Source organism: Rhinolophus hipposideros (genome assembly GCF_964194185.1).
Source record: "Rhinolophus hipposideros genome assembly, chromosome: 24".
NCBI classification, from domain to species: Eukaryota; Metazoa; Chordata; class Mammalia; order Chiroptera; family Rhinolophidae; genus Rhinolophus; species Rhinolophus hipposideros.
Genome location: NC_138070.1, coordinates 38,604,442 through 38,625,965, shown reverse-complemented (window position 1 = coordinate 38,625,965; position 21,524 = coordinate 38,604,442). Strand labels below are relative to the sequence as shown.

The window sequence follows — 21,524 nt, the reverse complement described above, 5'->3', positions numbered from 1 at the left end:
ACATTCCAGCGAGCGACTTCTAGGGCACGTTGAGAAGCTTGAAAGGAACCTAGGGCTAGGCTGGAACTGGCTGGGCTCAGGCCCATCTAAGGGTGCTAATGTATCCTAGGTATCTAATGTCCACCTGGCTTACAAGTGTGAGAGACCACCTCCGCCATGTCTCCTGAATCTGGCCACCTCTTACCCCCGCTTCCCCCGGCTCACGTCCCCATCATCTCACAACTGTACAATTGAAATAGCCTGGTCTCCTTTGCCCGTTCTTGCCCCTCTACAATGTATTCTCCATCAGTAAACAGAGCGATTCTTTTTAAGATGCAAATGAGATTGCAGCATTCCTCTGCACAAACCTTCCGTATCACTTAGAATTAAATTCAGGCTTCCTATAGTCACAAGCCCCTACCTGTTCTGTTACTCTCTCAACTTTCCCCCTTTCTTTCTGTTCCCCAAGCTTCCCAGACTGCTGCTACCTCAGGGCCTGTGCACTTGTTTCATCCTTTGGCCTCCCAGAAGAAGTTCCCTCCGAGACATCGTTCTCTCCCACCCCATGCATCTCTCGCCATCACCTGAACCCTTTCTGACCTCATTACTAACTAATATTACACGTTCTATTCACTTATTTGTTTAGCCCCACCTCTTCTACCAGGATGTCAGTTTTCCTGAGGGCAGAGTCTGCCCCACGGAGCTGTCCATAGGGCCTGGAACATGGATATTTTACTGAATGAATGAATGAATGAATGAATGAATGAATGAATGAATGTTAAATCGGGCTGAGTGGAAAGCAGATACTGACTGACAGTTGAGGATCCCTGAGCACCCATGATTTTTTTGCAAGGGGGGCACATACCCTGGCTTGCCCAGGATACTCCCGGATTACATCTGTTGTCGATCAGTTAACGCCTGTTTGTTAATTTTAGAACTCCTTCATTTTCAAAATGTCCTGGTTTGGACAATAATTCATATAGATCACACTAGTAATCTACTGGAGCCTTCCTAAAATATGCAACAAATTTACGTATACACGTCCTTGCCTCGGAAGGTAACTGAGGAGTAAAATGAGTAATAATACCATGTGCTTCCCTCTCTGCTCAGCATGACTGATCCTCTGTGAGACAGTGAATGAGTGACTTTTTGTTTGTAACTGTCTCCAACTGCCTCTCTGTCCTGCAAGGAGAGGTCTAAGGAGTACGGAGCTATGCATGCAAGCCCTTTGTAACTCAGAGGAAATGCTGCCCCTTTCATCACAGGGACCCCGTTAGGCCACACACTTCTTGGCTCTCCACTCTGCAAAGGTCAAATATGGAGGATGCTAACTGGGGGGGGGGGGGGGAAGCGGCAGGGGGCGGGGGCAGATAAATGGGGAAGGTACAGAGAAAAGCATCAGGAAAGTTTTATGGCTTGGATAGAATGACCTAGATGTTGAAGACGCCCAGAACCTGAATGGGTAGGGAGGGTTCAGGGAATAAGCACCTTGAGGGAAAGTGTGGAGGCAGAATTAGTGCAGTGGGCAGGGCTGTGAGCCAGGACGGCAGGTGGAGCAGAAAGAGATCCTCGTGGAAAGAGGTGGGCTGCCTAGAGGCTTTATACTAGGGAAGGTGTAGGTAGCAAAATGCTGCTCCACCACCCCCTCCCCCATAAAGACACATGGATTGAAAACAATCTAAATCTGACCAGGCCTGAAATAGTCCAAATAAAATGAGGTTATTGATAAGTTAACATATGTTGGATGTTGTTCTGTGATAATGAAGTTGAGAGTAGTAGGAAAGAGTGCCATTCTACCAAGGAGATGAGGAAGGAAACAGGATTGGTGTTTTTTTGGGGGGGGAGGTTTCCCCTTCCTCCATCTTCCCCCACCTCCTGTTCAAGCCGTTGTTTCTCAGTCTAGTTGTGTAGGACCCAGCTCCCTGGTCCATCCTGGTATTATGAGCCTTGCGCTCCCCCAGGCTGAGGTAGTCAGACGCCAATCGTCAGTCCGCCACTCACAGCAGCTCACGGTAACTCTCACCGGCTACTGGCCACTCACGCTGGCCACCAGCTGCTCCTGTCAGCACACGGCAGCCCACGGCAGTTCACGTCGACCTCCAGCTGCTCAGGACAGCCCAGCTCCAGGGAGAGCTGTTGTTCACAATCTTAGCTGTAGAGGGTGCAGTTCACTGGCCAAGTGGGAATCAAACCGGCGACCTCTGCATTAGGAGCACAGCACTCCAATCCCCTGAGCCACTGGGCCGGCCCACAGTATTCGTTTTTGATCCGGAGAAATCTAAAGTAGAAATCGAGAGGTGGACCTGGGATCCAGAGCAAAGGGCTTTGTGTCCTTCCTCTCTGATGAGTGAATCAGGAGAAATGTCCAGGTATCTGTCTGTCTGGAATTCCTTGGCCCCTCTCTATCTCCCACCTCCCCACAGTGGGTCAGTTGCCTTCTGTGACTTTTAGACAGGGCACTCAGCATACTACATTGCATCTTAGGTCTTCTCTGCCTGTATGAAGGCACCTTAGACAGGGACCCAGTCTCAATGCTTCTTTGTCTCTAGCGTCCCCTTCAAAGCCTTGCACATAGTCAGTACTCAATAAATGTTTGTGGGATGTGTCAATAAAGCTACTGACTGATAGCAAAAGCTACCAATTACTGTGTTCTCCTGGGCCATGCTAAAGTGACTAATGAAACTGTGCTTGCAATTACTTTCCTAAGCAGCCCTCACACCCAGAGCTCTCCACACAATCAAGTTGTTACTGCCTCTGAACAGCAGACTGAGCATATGCAGATGAGGAAGGCTGGAGCATAATGAGAGATGGCCTAGAGCAAGGGATCAGGGCCTCAGAGTAGTGCAGGGAGCCCCACAGGACCCTGCTGGTACCCACCAGGCTACCAGCTCTGGCCAGCTCCAAGTCTCACTCCTTTTCTCCTCCCTACTAGTTGTGGATTTCCCCAGCTTTCCTTTCTTGTGTAAACCTGATCCCATTTGATCTCTTGGAGCTGGTTTCCCATTGAGAGACACACTACTGGGTTGATCCCATCTCTCCAGTTTCCCTTTTTATCTCTGACCTCTAAATCGAGCCACAGATCCTTCCCTTTTGTGCACTTATCTACTTATTTGTGTTTATTTATATATACTGCTAATTCTATAGAGAAACAGTTGGTGGGTAGTAAAATTGGCAAACACATGGGGATGATGACACAGGATCTGGGTACCTTACAGTTTTCACTTAAGGGACCTCAACTCATAGATCATCTCTCTCCCATTTTAGATGTCACCAAAAGTCCAATGGACTCTTTTTATTTTCCCCACTTCCTATCCCCTAAGGTCTTCAAACTTTCACCCTCCTGTATACCTGTCTTTCTGCGGACAGCCACTAGAATGGTTCTTCCCTGAGGCAGTTTTGATAGGGTTCAAGATCATGGGCATTGAGTCAAATGGACTCCAGTCCATAGGTGATCTTGTTATATACACAACAAAAGGTCTTTGAGCCTCAGTTTCCTTCTGTAGAAAATAGAGGTAATAAGAATATTGCTATCTTCCAGAGCTATTATGAAGATTGAAGGAGTTAAATCATGTTAAACACTCAACACAGTGCCTGGCAGAAAGGAAATAAGTACTAATTTTGTTCCAAAAGCTAAGCCTAAAGGAGCAATAAGGCTCCATGAAAGGTCTAAATAGTATCCACAAGCCACAAGTGTGCCTGTCCATTCCATGCTCCTTCAGAATAGATAGTTCTCTTAAAATCAACACTTAGGACATTTATTTTGTGTCTTTTGATAGTTGTCCCTCATGGATCATGAGAAACTCAAAGGCAGGAACTGTTTCATTTTTGTATCCCAGTGACCAGCATATCATCTGACATCAGTATTTGAGGAAAGGACAAACAACAAATGAAGGAATGAAAGAATGAATGAATGAATGAATAAGCAAGCTTATTCATTCAAGGACCTCTAGCTTGGTACCATTTCCACCCTCATTCTGTGTCTGTTTCCTCACAAAGAGGAACCATGACACCCTCGGGGTTGGCATGGAAAGCGTTCACTTAGCCCCCATGGCATCCAACAACCACTGTAAACCACTGTGTATCAGGCACTGTGCTTGGCTCTGAGATGATGACAAGGAATAAAACATCGTCCTGCCCTCAAGAGGTTTAGAACTTACAGAGAGGCACAAGTAGTCTCTCCAATGGTTGTACTATTAGACTGCTCTAATAGAGCTATAAAGAAAGTGTTAGACAGCCCAGAGGAAGAAGTGATTAATTCTGAGCAAAGGTCAGGGAAGGCTTTACAGAGACATTAGGCCTAGACCTTGAAGCATTCATTAAGAGTCACTGTTTTAGGAATGTTGTAGAGAATAGTTGTTATACTCAGAAATTGGTTTAGTTAAGTAGGATGAGGTTGGAGTTAAGAGGGCATTGAAAACTGGGTAAAGGCATTTGGACTTCAAACCAGTATGTCCCAGACTACTGGAAGGAGTTAATAGCAGAGGAGACGGAGTGTGTACACTTGGGATGTAGTGACATAAATTAAAGCAGATTAAACCATGCTTGGAATTTTTTTTTTAAGTCTTCTGTTTTGTCCTAAAACCACATGTGAATTTTGCATCTCACAACATAAAATAGGCATGTTTTTTTAATGTAAAAATGTTTTTACCACCTCAAGCTGAAGTAAAATCAGCATCCCAGGAAGATGCCCCCATTAACATCCCAGAGTTTTGCATTGGCCACATTGGACCAGGTTTGAGGATATTGACTGCAGACCTCAAAGGTTCTGGGGTGAGATGTAGCATGATGAAAGTAGGTGCTGCGAGACAGAATTCTGGGCTGTTAGTGTCATTCATGGTCCCAGGGAATAGTCATTGTCTCGGGAGGAACAAAGATACTAAAATGTTGCCCTGGCCAGAACAGGGAGCTTCTGAGCCGGAAAGGATATGTTTGAATGTGGTGGGGCTCTGAGAAGGAGCCTTGTGCCCTGCTGGGAGGTGAAGAGTGATGGATATAATTAGATTAGTGGGGGATTCCAAGAGATAAAGAGATAAAGAGATTTTTACTTGCTTCTGGAGCTTGGCAAGCCCCAGAAATATATGTCATGCTACTGTGGATTGAGGGCATGAGAACCCAGGGCAGAGAGGGCCCAGTGACAGGTTTGCATTTTCCTGGGTCCCAGACAAGAATATTGGAAATCTAAGTGGAATCCAGCATTAAGACCAGACAACTATCCCCACCCTCATGCCATGAGTCATAATCTCCTTTCCAATCTTAGACCTGAAAAACATCTTGGGGTGAAAGGGGAAACTGCATCTAACTGAATTTAAAACTGAAATGACTGAGAAGTCTCTATGTTTTTGGCAATCAAGTAGAAATGGAAATATGAGGTAGAGACTACTAGGTACATTTATAGAAAAATTGTTATCATTTTTGCAGAGTGGTTGGTTTTGGAAACTCTCCCTCGTTCCACAGAGATTTAGGAAGACTGAACGCAAAGCAGAGTTCAGGATGGATGGAGAGGGGAGACAGAGAGATCAGGATCCCAGGGAAGATGGAAAGGAGTGAACAGGAGGCTTCTCTCCACTCCACACGTGGGGACTGAATGTTCCCGGGCATGGAGAAAAGAACCAAGCAAATGAAAAGGGAAAATAAACAGTGGAAATCATACTGCCTATGTCACAATGCTTCAGAAGATGCTAGGGTTTTATCAACCAGCTGGTGTTAACCTGAGTCTCTGCAGTCATCTTTTGGAACAAGAGGGCAAGCTCTTATTAATAAGCAGTGACGTCCCAGAGAGGGCTGTCTCCGAGTTGTGCAAAGTACCATAAGGACTTTCACTCCCATCTCAGCCACAGCAGCTAGTGCCAGTATAATGCAATGGCCCCATTTCTGCTATGGCTGAAGCCCAAAGAAACATTGCTGAGAGAGGCTAAAAGGCTTCCTGGCCAAGTGAAAGTCCACGTGATCTTCTCCAAGCAAAGAAGCATTAGCGTGGAACAAGAGGCGCCATTGCTTGGTTTCTTTCTGGCAGATGAGCCATCAGACTTATGGAGTAGAATTCACTGCTCCAGAGAGCCCCCTCCTGTAGCAGAAGAAAAGGACCAGCATGACCCAAAGGATCTCTTCCTGTAAGTCTTTAAATGGTCGCCAGGAATGGAGCCACAGGAACATTCTTCTCCTTGTGTCTCAAACTGAACAGAGTAGTTGTTGTAATTTGCTTTGTAAAGCAGCTCCCAGGTGATCTTTCTCTTCATGATTTGAATCAGTTGGCTTTCACATGTGCCTAAAAGAAGGAAAAGAATGTGGAACAGGCAGAGAGGGATGGAGGTAAAGGGAACAATGAGAGGGTCCTTTTTTCAGAAACCTGAAACTGAGAGTGGCAGTAGGCACTTGGTTTTAATTAGAAAGTACCAGACAATGTGTGGTGCCTAACATAATCCTTTTCTACTTTGTTATCCTATTAAAATGCAAGAAATTTCAAAGAAAGGTGTGGGTGCTATCCCACTTCTAATCCAATATTACATCTCAAACATCAGTGCCAAATTCCAGAGAAGAATCCTAACATTGGGATGATGCCACTAATCCTGAGTCTTTTTGCCAGGTCTTACTTGGCTCTGGCGAGAACAACATTACCCCTTCACTTCATCTCTCCCTACTTCTTTCCCAGCCTATAGCCCGGTGACCATCTACCTTCATGCACAGCTAAAAAATGAAATGGCAGATCATGTGAAAGAGTGGAGAATTACAAAAAGAAGAGGGATTCATTCCAAGCTGTTTCATTTTCTTCTGCCTCTTCTTTTCCAAAACACTTATTTTATTTATTTTCTCACTCAACTTCTATAAAAAGAAATATCACTAGCCACTCATAGATGCCAGCATCCCAATTCAAGGGGATTGGATTGCCAAAGGCGTTGCAGAACAATTGCTAGACGAAAAGGTAGTCAGTGAATTCCAAGGAAATTAAATACCTTTATCTTGAAAAACACAAGCTCACAATCAAGCTTCAAAGGAACATAAATACATCACAAGGCTGTGAAAATCAGAGTCCCTTTTCAAGGATGTAAAAGAGGCCGTTGGCATTGACTCACAAAATCCTTAGAGAGCAGGAAGTTTGCTTGTCTGGCACAACAGGGAATGAAAGTGTGAGACATCTTAGCAAGAGTGGGGGCCAGTGATGGGGATTGGGGAGGGGGGATTCTGAGGACGTTTTCCTCTCTCTTTCTTCTCAGGGGGCCTGGCCTGATTATCCTGGTTCTCTAGTTTCTCTGGAGAGAGCCAAGATTGGAAACCCGAATAAAGGAGTTTAGATCGTGTCTCAGGAGATGCTTGCAGAGGAAGCTTCTCCCTAATCAAATCAGATTTTTTGCCAAGAGACGGAGAAACTCCAGAGGGATGCCAGGAAGCATGATCAGGAACAGAGTCAAATGCTGGCCCAGTGTGTCTGCATCAAAGGAGGTCCACAATTATAATGACAGCAGCCCAACTTTATCTGGAAACAGCCAAGATTAGGTCAATAAATCAAACATTTGATTCAAACATTTGATGTAATGTTCTCAAGGAGAGAATGGGGATTTTTATCAGTGGAACTAGTAGCCCATACATAGGACACTCTCCCCAGCCACTCTGGGGGTGGGGGTATCCCAGCAATGAATGTATTTAGTCATCAGAGTGCCAGGTTGAGTTTTGTAACCATGCCCCTATAGCATGAAGGACCCAAGCTTCTGGAAGTGGCGGTGTGGGATAGGGATCAGTGCTCAGACTCTGGCTTCACTTTGAATCTGGCACTTCCCCTCATCACCCTGGGCAACTGACCTGACTGAATCTGGGTTTCTTGTCAGGAAAATGCAAGTAATGCTGTTTGGATTAAATTAAACAGGGCAACTGTTAGGATTGAATTAAAATGTTTAGTATGGTAACTTTTTTATAATAACACTCATAAAGGTCAGCCTGATTTTTATAAAGAACATTAATTGGGCAGTCAAGCTTATCTTGATTTCATATCTTAGGTGTGAAAACTTGGGCAGCTTAAGTTCTCTGAATTTCCATTTCTTTAACTGTAAAATTTGGACATCAGGCCTTCTGTGTAGTGTTTTTAATGATAATTGAATGTTTTCAAAAATGAAGTGCTTGAGCTCATATTTTGATAAATTGTAAAGTGCCTCTCCCACAACTCATGTCTTGATAAATTGCAAAATTTATCCAATGCCTCTCCCACCTGTCTTCTATTTCGTGTCCCTTGCCCTACTCTTCTCCATCACTGTCTCCAGAACCTGCTAGTTCTGGACAATGGATGTACTAATGAGCGCATGAAGAAATGGTAAGCTTATCATTTCATAATCCTCATCAGGACAAACATGATGAGTTGCTGTATATTTTCTGGGAAGGCCATACAGGTCAGCTCACACATGGGCAGGCGAAGCTTCTATTTACAACAAATTAGATGGGACCATTTAATATATTTGCATAGTTGTAGGTGAATGTGACTCTGAAACAGAAAGTGCTTGAAAGTCATATTGGTCAAAGAATTCATGTTCTTGTCAAATGTTTTCAATGGAGGGCATTGCTCAGAGTTTCAGTCCCTAACATGGAAGCTCATGGAAATTCCTGAAGAAAAAAAATTGTTAATGGATGTCAAAGAACAACTAGGCTGTCCTTGATGAGATTGTGTTACCAGTGTCTCCTCTCTCTGCATCTCCCTCAGTGGCTCCTGTGGCCTCTTTTTCTTTGCCTTCCAGTCTATAGCTACCTCTTCCTTGTTCAAAAAAGAACTTCCCTGCATTTCAGTGGAAAATTTCCACAGTGCTCCCTGGAGATAGGCAAAGATTTTAAGGCCTGAGACATATGTGCACCTGAATCTAAGAAGTGATTATTCACCAGTCAGAACTGAATGAAGGCAGAGCAGGTGGGTGGGTGGAGATTCAAATCTACTCAAATGTATTCCCATCCAGGCTACCATTCCCCTCTGCAGTTTTACAAACAGAGTTATTCATTTGCACTTGTCAACTGCCGTTGGTGTGGAACTAAAGTTAGCATTTAACCAACCATGAGTTTGCAGGGAAATTCAATTCTGTTTCAGGCTTCCACTGGGGCACAGCAGAGGCTGACACTCAAGTGTCAAGAGAAAATCCCAGTTTGAGAGCCATCTGTTTCGATGTGTTCCCATCTGAAGAAGGGAAGGGAGGGGTGTTTAGATGGCTCCTCTTACAGGTGCTGAGGCATATGTGAGTGCAGTGAGGGCCTGTGCTCAGGCTAGAGGAGTCCCCATCAAAGGCTCCTCTGCAGGATGGCTGTATGCTGTGGAAGGCATTTGACTCCTAGGAGAATGATGACAGTGTTAAACAGAAGTGGCTGCACTCTCTTAACACTTGCTTCCCACTCCCTGCTCCATCTGTTTCTCAACTCTGACTCTGCCAGCGATCTATTCTTGCTTCCACTTTCTAGTAAGTGCCTAAAGGCATGAGTGGTACATGAGGCTCACTCCTAACAGAAGGAGACCATTCTGCCAGGAATCAGCACGCTGGAGCCAGCACCCATGATTAACATGCTGGCCTTGAAACCCAGAGGCTGGGAAAGAAAGACAGACCATGGGATGTCGCAGTGACTCATGGTTTCCATCAGCATCCTGTTAAAACTTCAGGTTCTCCAAGAAGCTTTCCCTAATTGAATCAAAATGATCTAGCACAGATCATCTGTCTGCTTATAACCCTCCCCTGTGCCCTCACACCTGCCAGAACCCAGTATTGTCGGGCCACCGTGTGTATTATCCATGTCAATGTTCAGTCCCACTTTGGGCAACCACAGTACAGTCTGGGCCATCTGCCTCTGTGACCAGCCTGGGAGCACTCAACAAGGGCTGTCACACTTTGTTTGCTATTATTTCAAACAAAATTTAATTAGGAATGAATACATACCACAATATGGATTCAAAACTTATGATAATTCAGGCTTCTGCATCTGGGATTTCTTATCCTCTTTCCTTCTGCTCATTCTTTCAACAAACATTTATTGGGCCTTTGTTATAGTCCAGGCACAATGATTGTGAAATTACAGAGTTGAACAAAACATGGATCTTCCTTGCATGAAACTCACAGTCTAGTGGGGAAATCCACACATATAAAATAAAACTAATGCACTATTTTATACAATAGTAAACACAAAACAGTATAACTAACATAGTTAGGTAACATCAGAGAAAGTGGCCTCAAGAAAATGACTCCTGAGCTAAATCTTAGAGAGGGTTACGTTAACTAGGTATATGTCTGGGGGTTGGGGATAAGTTCCAGTCAGAGGTGCTAACAGGAGTAAAGGTACAGAAGATAGGAGCAACAATGACATGTGCTGAGATCTACAAACAGTTCTGTGTTACTAGAGGATGTGTCACAGATAGACTTTGCATTTCAGAAAGATCACCAGCCAACCATGTGGCGGCTAGAGGAGGAAACAGCTTCAAGCAGGGAAATAGTTTTGGAGGATGCTGCAATAGTCCAAACAAGAGACAATGAGGGCCTGACCTAGGGAAGTGGTAGGAGAAATAGAGAGATGGGTAAGAAATTGAAAAGTATTTTGGAGACGAAATCAGCAGGACTTGGTAATAGCCCAATACCTGGAGGAGAGGCAAGAGACCAACTGCAGGAAAATGAGGAGAAAATGTTCCTCAGAGCAAGCAAAGGTTATTGAGAAGATTGAAAGACAGCAGAGAGCAATGGTTTTATAAAGGCCAAGAAGGGGCGGGGTTGACAATGTCAAGTACCACAAGAGGTCACTTGAGATCAGGACTGGAAATTTTCCAATAGATTTGAATTAAAATGTTCATTGGTGAATACAGTGAGAGTGGTTTTAGTGGTGCAAGACAAAATTCTTTGGAATGAAGTGTGAATAAGAAAAAACAAAAGTGAATTCAGAACAGAATCATTTACTCTTTCAGATACCATAGACAAGATTACCTAGAGCTTAAAAGGTCTTCCAGAATTCAAAATTATGTTTGAGCGCTGAAGAAAATTACTAGCTTCAAAATGCAAAAAGAAAACTGCAAAATTAATTCAAGACATATTTAATCAAATATCTCCAGAATGTGACATTGTTTTGGCTCCATTAATTTTTTAATTTAATAGTCATAAAAACTTCATTACATTTAGAAACACTTTTTTGTTAGATTATTCTCATTTTGCACAATGATTGCTGAGAAATCACAACCAATTATAAGTTAACCATTTTTTGCCATTCAATCCATCAGAAGCAAAAATTTTAAAATGCATTTAACATGAGTGTGGGAGTACATTGTCTTCTACTTGCTTTTATGTGAGATGGGACCTCCAAATGTAAGCATTTTAAGGGCTTTAAAATGTCTTAAAATAGTTGTGATATAGATAACTTCCAAAAAGCATGGCCGGGGGAGGAAGGAAAGAAAACGGGTATTCACTAGATAGAGTTGGAGGAGGAGGAAAGATTTTTTACTTTTCTTTGAGACAGGAGAAACGTGAGTCTGTGTGTGTGCTGAGGGAAAGAGTCGGTGGGGAGGAAAAGACTGAGGAGGGCCATGGTGGTGATTGAGGGAGGAAGGAAAAGCAGCTAGAGCTCACAGGCACAATTGGACCTGGAGAGCGGGCAGAACACCTCCTTTGCAGAAACATGAGGGGAAGTTGAGGCCTTTCAAGGGGATCCTAGTCTTTTTTTCTGATATCAGGCAGAACTATCCCAAAGTGGTAAGAGAGGCATATAGCACCTTAACAGTCACTTGGGGACTGTTTATCTGAAGAAATGGGCCTCCTTGGTCACTCCCACTGCAGTGGGGATATTCATCCAGCCATTTTCCACAGGGGTCAGCTAGAGAAGCTAGTTCACCCGTGATGCTCAGATGCGTATCTATCGCAGTCTCTGCAGCCTTCCACCTACGCTGCAGCATCTGCGTGCACACCCAGCCGGGTCCTTAGTGCATCCTCTTAAGTGTCTTTATGTCCTCCTCTCCACACATCCTGAGGTTTCCATGGTCAAAACCCTACTGCCCAAATTGTCCCAAGTTAGAGGGGCAGGTGTTCAAATGAACCCCAGCACCTACCTCCTCAAAGGTAGAAATCTAGTCCAAGTTCCGTATGCCTTCCCTCACAATTGAGTTTTAAAATAATCTCTTGTTTATTAAAAAATAGGTACTCCAGAGTTGGCTGTGTGTACCTGCAGACCAGAGTACATCGTCTGTGTGACACACTCATGATGCGAGCCCTTGGAGCCGTAGGAGCAGATTATTAGTGTAGTAGGCAGGCACTGCACCGTGCTATATTATTTTAAAACCACAATAAAGAAACAACAGACATCTACTTGACGCTTTGTGAGAGGAAATCCAACTCATCTTGATATGGCTATTTAAGGCTCTTTTGCCAGCTTTCCAAGGTGCGGAGACTAGTATCACATTTCTGCTCCTGAACAATGGCTCGTCTCAGTGTCCTGTGACGCTAACTTTCCTTAATGCTGACAGAGCTACGTGTCCCATACCAACACTGTTGATTGACCAAACTCTCACACGTGTCAGTATATGGAATAGCACAGGATGTAAGTGACCCTCTTGGCATTTCCCTGGATAAAAGATGCTTTCTGATTTATGACGTGGCCCCTGTCAAATGAGGAGTTCATATGTTCATGACAGGCCCCTACAGCGTGGGATTCTTTAATACCCAAAACAGCATCCAGTTACATAGTTAAACTCAGTGTTTAATACTGTGGAAATGAAGCAACCATATAATCCTACAAATATTTATTGAGTATATACTATACACCAGGTGTTGTGCTAGGCAATGAGGATCCAACTAGAAACTGTGCATGACTTCAAGGAACTTACAAGGTCAGACAATTAAGTTCGTGAAATTTCCATCATGTAAGTGCACAGTAGCAAGTTTGCGAATTTAATTGTCAGGTCTTCATACAGTCACATATAATGTTTCCAAAAATACCAGTTTGCAAACTAATTTTAGGCCTGGCTGGAGAAGAGTCACCTGTGAAATGTGTTTTAAAATACAGATTCCTGGGCTTCGACTTCAGCAATATGGATTCAATAGGTCTGAGGGATGGAGTAGGAATCTATATTTTAACAAGCTTTCCAGGTGGTCCTGATGGCAGCCAGGTTTGGTTACCACTGGTCTGATGAGAATAAAATGTTTTATTTTCCAAGTTTAGTAACATATTGGCACAGATAGGTAAACATATATTTTCTATCATAGTTTGATTAAAACAATTGCTCTATATCAAGTAAACTCATTAGTAAGATGAGCTAAATTTTTTATGAAACTGCTAGAATGTACAGGTATTTTGGTAATGTATCTATAAGCTAAATCAAATTTCTCCTGAGCCCTTTTCTTAAAACCACCCTCCCCTCGCACTCCCCAACACACTTTCAGAAGCTTCTCACCAGTCTCTTCCATTTGTACCTAGATACATTTCCCCTCTTTTACTCCACTTATGCTGCATTTTTTCCAAAATAATAATTATATATCTTCAAGAAATGTGTGTGTAAAGCATCTACAAAACTCAAGTTTAAATGACATTTAAATGACTTTTAACATTTTTGCTAGAATGTTTATGTCTTCCAGCCCTTTTACACTATTTTTTTGTTTGTTATTACTTTCTTACAGGACTGGGAATGGAGAATATTGGTGGAATCTTTGTGGTTCTTATTTGTGGCTTAATCGTGGCCATTTTTATGGCTATGTTGGAGTTTTTATGGACTCTCCGACACTCAGAAGCTACTGAGGTAAACCTCTAAAGGAGTATGGCCTACAGTGTTGACAGAAGGGACAAATTTCACAGGCTCATGCACACACAACAGTAATTTCAGACAGAACCTGAAATCCCAAGTAAGGGTGGAGCTCCCACAGGAAAGACCCCAGGGCAGGAGATCTGGGTCAGTGTTTCATCACTTACTAATTATGTAGCCATAGAAAAGGCACTTAACTTCTGCGTTTCAGATTCTTCTATGAAACAGCCCAGCAAATAAATATGTGAAAAATGTTTTATGAACAATGAAGTCTTATACAACTATAATTTAAAATGCATCATTATTAAAAAAAAAAAAACAGGCAAAAATACCAGATTACTAATGGAAACTATGACTTTAGTTCTTTCATCTTAAGTACATACGTTTTTGCCTTACAAGTAAAGATGCTTAGAGACATCTCAGTTCACATGAGCCCAAGAATGACATCTTCCTTCTCAGGGATTTTGAATAAGTTTATTTCCCAAAGCTGTGGCTTAGAAACTGGGCTAATAAAAGTTTCACACAGATCAAAGGGTCTGAGAGGAAGGAAGGAGACTTTATCGCATTCTACCTCCATTCTACCTCAGAGAAGGGGCAGAAATCCTTACATGCTCATTGCATTCTTTGGTTTTTAAAGTACATTATCCTCTATCTCAATCTCCCAACTCTGGATCTTCCTAAAACCTTCTTTGCTAATTGACACTGGCTAAATAGCTCTTAACTACACATAAGGGTACAGTGCCCCTATACGTTTATGGAGTCCAGTACCGCTCACATAGAGTCACGATACCACCCTACCTGCCAGTCCTTTGACTCTTCTGCACTCAGCCTCTTTCCCATTTTCCGTCAGGACGTCATGCCATTACCCACTCCTTGTAACCCTTTGCTCTGTCATGCATAGAGGCTAATTTTACCTTCCACCTCACCAAGAAATCAGGAGTGACCAGCCCCCAATGAACACCCACACCAAAAAATTTACTCACTGCTAAAGCCACCCCAGCAGTTGCAGCGGACTTTCCTGTCATCCTTCTATCTCTGCCTTGATCTATCTTTCCTTAGCTACTCCAGAGTTATCCTCTTTCTCCTCTTTAATTTTTCTGCCTGCTCTCTTTCCCAAATCTAAAAACATGCTCAAGCTTAGCCTATGTTTTAAAATAATAGCAATATTACTATTGCTATTGCCCTATCCCTCCCCTCTCCCAAACCAAAGTCATCTGACTGTTTCAGCCTCCATTTTCTCACCTCGCATTCAGCCCTCCATCCAGGGCAGTCTGGGTTCTCCCCATCCCTGCACTGAAAGGTCATTGCTAAGAGGTCTGACCCCTCCCGATGGACAAACCCAAAGAGAACCCATTGTGCCCTAATGGACCTCAGTGTGCCTCTAGAGAAAGTGGACTTTTTTTTTTTTTTTCAGAAGCTCTATCCTCACTTGCCTTCCCTGGCACCAAGCACTGAACTCTCTTGGATTCCCTCTTTCTTCTCTCTACAGCTTTACTGGCTTTCTACCTTTGTCCACTCCTTCAGTGACTGCTATTTACTTCTTCCTTATGCTTATTACTTATAGAAAGAAAGACCTCATTTCAGTGTTCCTTTTGCTGTGAAAATTTCCCCAATTTTCCTGCCTTCTTCCCTGGACCAGAAGAATAGATCATTCCTCCTCCTTTCTAACACCACTGTAATCTGTGCATAGAACACTTATACACTGTGTTGAAATTAGGACTGTGTCTTTTACCTCTTTATTTTCATGAAGGTACTTAATATATATATATATGACAGTCAATAAATATGTTGTTGAATTCTTGTCACAGATTAGAAAGGTGGTCTTGTTTTAGCTGTTATGGTTATTAGAAACACAGAGAAGTCAAGTGACTTGCCTAGAGTCTCTGCTATTTAATAACAATAGAGTGTATAGAATCAGTTCTCAATTCTTGTTCTTTTAGGTAATACTACTTCTCTGTAGCTGCTTCCAAGTATAGGATTTGTACATATTTGGTTACTCTCCCAAGAGCCTTAAAGAATTCAGTGAGGACTCCCAATAGTTAAAATCAAGAGTAAGGGCTATATTAGGTGTTTAGCTGTGGCAGAAAACTGTCCAGTTGATAGAACTAGAAGACTAGAAGAAAGAACATGAAAGTGCAGAAGGCTTCTCTCATCATGGTCTGGGAAAGTGTCCTTTCTAGCGCAGGGTAGAGAACTAAACAGAGTATGCATGCTCTTTGGAGTAAATAAGTTTAGTTTCAAATTCTGGGTCAGCTATTTATTAGTCAAGTAATTTTTAGCAAGATATATAACCTCTGAGCCTCCATTTCCATGTCTGTGAAATGGGTGTGATAGTAGTAGTAGTAGCAGCAGCAGTCCAGGTTCGTGATTCTTCATATATAATTCTGAAAACTAAGAAGCTTGGAAAGTTCCAAGGTTGTTTTTTTTTTTTTTTAAGTTTGATGCAAATACATTTGGCAACAAAACTTGTATTGGTATGAAACTAATGTCTATGATCTCTATCTCACTCAGTGTGAAGGTACCTACATTTTTTTGCAGAAAGATTAATGTGTTTAAATATAGGGTCTGCCCCAGACTCCACTGGGTGTGATACATAATTCTTAAATGTGTATTGTATTACCTTCCTAAAATTCAAAACATTCTGAAACACAGCCGGACGCAAGGGTTTCGTATCAGGAGATTGTGGACCTGTAGCAGTAGTATTGTTGTGGCTTTTGTTGTTCTAGTCTTTAGAACGCATCCTTTCCAGCTCCAACCAGTTGATTAAAAGAAATGAGCATCTTTAGCCTGAATACAAAATGTTGGTGGAGATGTGGTAGTTTTTTCAAATACTTGAAAGACTGACATGCAGTGGAGAGGTTATTTAGTAAGCTTCAGTGTCCAAATTTAACTAATATCAATGGATGAAAACATGAGGGAGAAGAATTGTTAACTCAGTGGACTGAAGCAGTAGACAGAAATGTGAAAAAATGGTAGGGACTCTTTCTTAACATGGGGAGGTCAAGGTCTTTGATGGCGTTCAAACAAAGATTGGGCAACCAGTTGTCAGGGCTGTTGAACACTGTGGTACAGAGGGCATCTGAACATTAAATGGGGGGTGGCAGTGAGGAGACTGATTGAAAGGCCTCCATATAATCTTCATGCCCACGATTGTGTGACTCTGTGACACTGCCCCCAAGCCTCCAATGGAGCAGACGCGCAGGGGACCAGCAGGGGCTGGGGCTGAGAGGTTGGGCTGTGACATTCCTGTTTTCCCCAGGTGTCTGTCTGCCAGGAGATGGTGAGCGAGCTGCGAAGCATCATCCTGTGTCAGGACAGTGCCCACCCCCGCCGGCGGCGCCCGTCGGTGCCGCCTCCCCGGCCCCCCGGCCCGGAAGAGCGGAGGCCCCAGGGCACGGCGACGCTCAGCAACGGCAAGCTGTGCGGGGCGGGGCAGCCGGAGCAGCTGGCGCAGAGACTGGCCCAGGAGGCCGCCCTGGTGGCCCGCGGCTGCACCCACGTCCGCGTCTGCCCGGAGTGCCGCCGCTTCCGGGGCCTGCGCGCGCGGCCGTCGCCTGCCCGCAGCGAGGACAGCCTGCAGTGGGACAAGGCCACCAACAGCAGCGAGCCCGAGTAGCCCCGTGGGCAGCACGCTCGGGGGCCAGGGGCAGAGGCGGAGCATCCCACGTCGGTACAATTAGGACACTTCTCTCCGGATTTGGGATTCAGTAACTTTACAAAGGGATCAAAGAGCCCGAATCTCAGCCAGAGACAGCACCTTTATCCAGGAACTAGGTCCACTCAGAGACATTGCACCCAAGTGGGGAAGGGACACTCTCCCTCCCAACCCAAGCCCACAAGAACCCAGTTTCTCCCCTGGGCCTTTCCCTCCCGCCAAAACGACAGAATCTGGGGTGGGGGTACCTGCCCAGACAGGTCCATTGAGTCGGTGGAATCATCAGTGGAATTTCCCCTTAGGAAGGGACCACTGTACCCTGGGTCTAGTTCTTACAGGAAGATAATAATAATAATAATAATAATAATAATAATAATAATAATAATAAACTCAACAGGGAAGTTTTTCATTTCTGGATATCCATGTTTTTTGTTTTTTTTTTTTTCTTTTCTTTCCCCTTCTCTCTTCTCCTCCTCCCCCCTTTTTTCTTCGTTGTCTTCTCAATTCTATTGTTTTGCTTATTTGGAGGGGGAGACTAAATTAGGGAATGGAAATCTAAATAATCCCTGATCCTTTTTTCTGAATTTTAGGACATGGAGCAGCCAGTGCTTCAGATTTCAGGTGCTGAACTCTCGGTATAGGAGAAGGGTCTTAAGAAGAATAAGATACTGAGTTTCAAATAAAAGTCCATTAAAGTAATTTTTTTAATGCTGAAAACCAGTTAACTCATAGCTTACTCAGAGAGACTTTGAAATGTGTGGCGTTTCAGCGGTTAATATGTCTTTTCTTTCTCTTTCTCTTTCTGATTTTCACTATCGTTGGGTTTGATTTGGTCTTTTGTGAATGTGATCTCAGAAGAGTAATAGGTCAGGAGAGCAGAGTGCACAGATTATCTGGGGCCTTCTTTAAAGAGCAGAGAGGGAAGATACAATTTCCCAAAACACACCCTTGGCTTCAGATGGAACGAGCTGGTCATAGAAGAGGAAGGAACAGCCACGCTGTGTGTATGCTGCACACTTTGTCAGCTGCATCCTTTTTTAACCAAACTCAGGAGCTGCCGGTGAAGCCAGGCACCCAAGGCTAACATGGATTGAGTGGTTTTTTGCTATTAGACATGAGACCTGGGTGCAAACGTGTATGTGGGGGTGTGTGTGCACGTGTGTGTGTTTATTACATGGAAAGACCTTAAGTAATCAAGAATTTGACATGTTCCTGGGAGAGAGGTGGGTCTTGTAGCCAATACACAGGCCTAGGAACTAGGAACTCTTGAATCCTAACCTCAGTGTGAGCAGTGGCTCTCTTGTGTGACTTTAATAAAGTATTGAACTTCTCTTCCATCTACAAAATCAGAGTTTCAGATGCTTTCCAGGCTTTCAGACAGCCACTAGTCACCATTCTGCTTGTCCAATGTTTGCAGGGTCTGGAGCACTCATCTGATGGAAGGGGTGAGGCTTCCAACAACTGTTTGACCTTTGCTTGGCTTTACCAATTGAGGTTTCATAAAGAAAGTTTTCATTTTCTGATAGGAAACAAATTCTATGCAATTTCTGATTGTAAACTTAAAAAATTCAGAGAGAGTAAGAAATAAATAGCCGCTATCACCACCTCCACCACCACCTTGAATCAAATTGTCCTCACATTGTTTCTGTTCTGAAAGCATTAGAATAAAGATATCTTTGGAAGATGCTGAGCTTAAGTCCATGATTTTGCCTTTTGGGTAGGTCGACACCATCTTTGTGCCAGGGCAATTAGTTAGAGCTGCCACTCTGGGGGCCAAACGGTACCCTGATGATTCCTATAACAGATGCCAGGTTTGTCCTAGACTGACTTTCTGTCTCATGAATTTGAATCCTTTTTAAATTATTTTCCTTTTTAACCACTAAATGACAGCAAGCTGTGCAGGACATGAGCATTTTTTTAAACCTTGCCTCGTGGAGAAATGTGGATTTGGTGGGAAGGGCACCAGAAGCCGACGGACCACAGACCCCAATGGTGCCACACTATTCCAACCCACAGCCCCATCCCTTACTTCCGACAATGTGGTCCCTACTGTCAGATCACATTTGGGATGAGAAGGGTTGCTTTTTTAAAAAAAAACAACTCATTTTTATGAGCAGGATATCTTGATCAATAACAAACTTTTTAAAATAGATTAGAGAAATAAATGTCCCCATGAATCATTTGTAAACTATGTTCCTTTCACTATTTGGAATAAAGATAAGACTGACAGCACTAGACGGTTTCTGTTAGTTGCTGAGACCACCACTGCACCCCACCCAAGCTGGTGAGTGAATTTGCAACCAGCCAGTTCTCTTCTTTCATTTGTCTCCATATTTTATCTGTTGGTTGTTGGCTTTCATTTCCATTCTGTATTTTCTATCTGACTCTGTATAAAACAGTTTTTTTCTTGTCTGTTTATCTTTCTTTGACTGAAATATTTACAATAAAACAGAAACAAACCCTGAAATATTAGTGATGGATGAAAGCTATTTTGGTTTGGAAAGAATGGTTTGGTGTGTCTAATATCCGGCACTCTAAAAGCAAATAAAAATATAAAAACAAACTTTGTCTTGCCCTCCACCTGCCCTTCTCTCTATCCCTCTCTCCACTGCCCTCTCCACTCCCCCACCGCCTTCGGCTTTCTGTTCAGATCCCAGAAAAGTCTAGGTGGCTTCTTTCAATTTGTAGTCGTAGAAGTCTGAGCCAATCCCCACCCCCCCACCCCACCCCACCCCCCACCCCAAACAGATACACATGTTAATGAAGTTCAGGATTGGTAGGGTTTTGTCTTCCTAAATGCACTTTCACAGAATAGTCATCTATTGATACCTAGGGTAACTCTAGTCAGATATCACCCCAGATTCCACTGGGAGCTTGAAGATTACATCAATTAAAATATAATACTTTGCTTTATTTCTTTTAATTGCCTTGCAAGGCCCCAACCGTCACAAGATCTCTACCTCAGAACTCAGGTGGGGCGTAAGTTGAGCATGTAGATGGCCGAAAATCTTTTGGCTTCCTCTAATCCAGTGCTCATATGAGAATATTCATCCTGGGAGCTTGCCAACCGGCCCTCTTATTGGTTAAGTGAGACTGAAATATCATGATAACCAATCCACCTGGGGCCACTCTGTGAAAGTTTATTAGTTTTGGATTCCAAGGAGTTTAATTTTCTTTTGGAATCCAAGGGGACTTCCCCATGGTGTAGGAGTCAAATACATGAGACCAGAAAGGGCTGGGGCATTTCAGACACGGGCAGATTGGTTTGACTGAAGCTTGAGAGAACCATTTGTGGCCCTCCCGCCAATGGGGTGTGTGCAGCAAGGTAAAATAGTCTGGAAATGATAAGGGAGATTTGATTCCCTGACTGGTTGTCAGCTCTCTTGGGGTAATAACAAAGAAGCCTGTTTGGAAAATTCAGAGAAGGAATCCTTTCATAAAGATTTTGCTTAAAGCTAGTGCTTCCTATGGGGCCTTCTCAAAGAAATTAAACCTTTAGTTGCCTTGAGCTGTGGATTATTTCCAGGGCCTTTCTGTGAAAGGTGACTTTCTCCTCACAAGCAAGTCCCCCACCATGACCCAAACAGAGTGCCCTCAGGGGCTGACAACCTTGTCATTCTACAATTTGTTCCTCAAAGTTTGGTGATGTCATACCTTCAGAAAACTCATCTAGAAAAAAAATAAAATAAATAAATGTGTGTGTGTGTGTGTGTGTGTGTGTGTGTGTGTATGGCTTCTAGAGGAAAAACATCTCCAAGTTTTAGAGCTGAAGAAGTCAACAACCCCATTGTAATTTAAGGGTAACCAGGCAAGAGAAGTCCTATCATTATTGATAGAACATTACCATTCAAATTTTATTAATTTCATACTAATTTCTAAATCTGAAGAATGAATGAAAAAATACTAATATTAGCATTATACAAATAGCTGAACTAGTGCTGAGATAAAAAAAGAAAGATGTCTAAGAAGGCAAGACAGTGGAAAACAGCCTCTCTGATCGGAAATGGCAGAAGAGTTGAGGCCCTGAGAAGAGTCATAAAGAAATTGAGCATATAATCTACCCATAAATTTACAAAGAGTATGTATATAAATATTTTACTGGCAGGGATTTACTGAAGCATGTCAGGGAATTGGTGCATTGTGACTGATATTGTGTCTTGGGATTTA

At 43.2% G+C, this 21,524-nt stretch overlaps 1 protein-coding gene across 6 annotated transcripts in view; it reads left to right on the top strand.

Annotated features, from left to right (window-relative positions):
- GRIK4 (glutamate ionotropic receptor kainate type subunit 4) overlaps positions 1 to 20,036 on the top strand; it is a 463,707-nt gene extending 443,671 nt beyond the window's left edge. For 3 of the 6 annotated variants that reach the window (XM_081037049.1, XM_081037046.1, XM_081037047.1), the window contains exons 17-18: positions 13,581 to 13,699; positions 16,962 to 20,035. In XM_081037049.1, the coding sequence (XP_080893175.1) occupies positions 13,581 to 13,699; positions 16,962 to 17,318 (476 nt within the window). In that variant the 3' untranslated portion in view covers positions 17,319 to 20,035. Of the gene's footprint in view, positions 1 to 5,397; positions 5,517 to 13,580; positions 13,700 to 16,961 lie in introns of those variants that run through there. The other 3 variants (XM_081037048.1, XM_081037045.1, XM_081037050.1) reach the window with 3 other exon arrangements.
- The last annotated feature ends 1,488 nt before the right edge of the window (positions 20,037 to 21,524 follow it).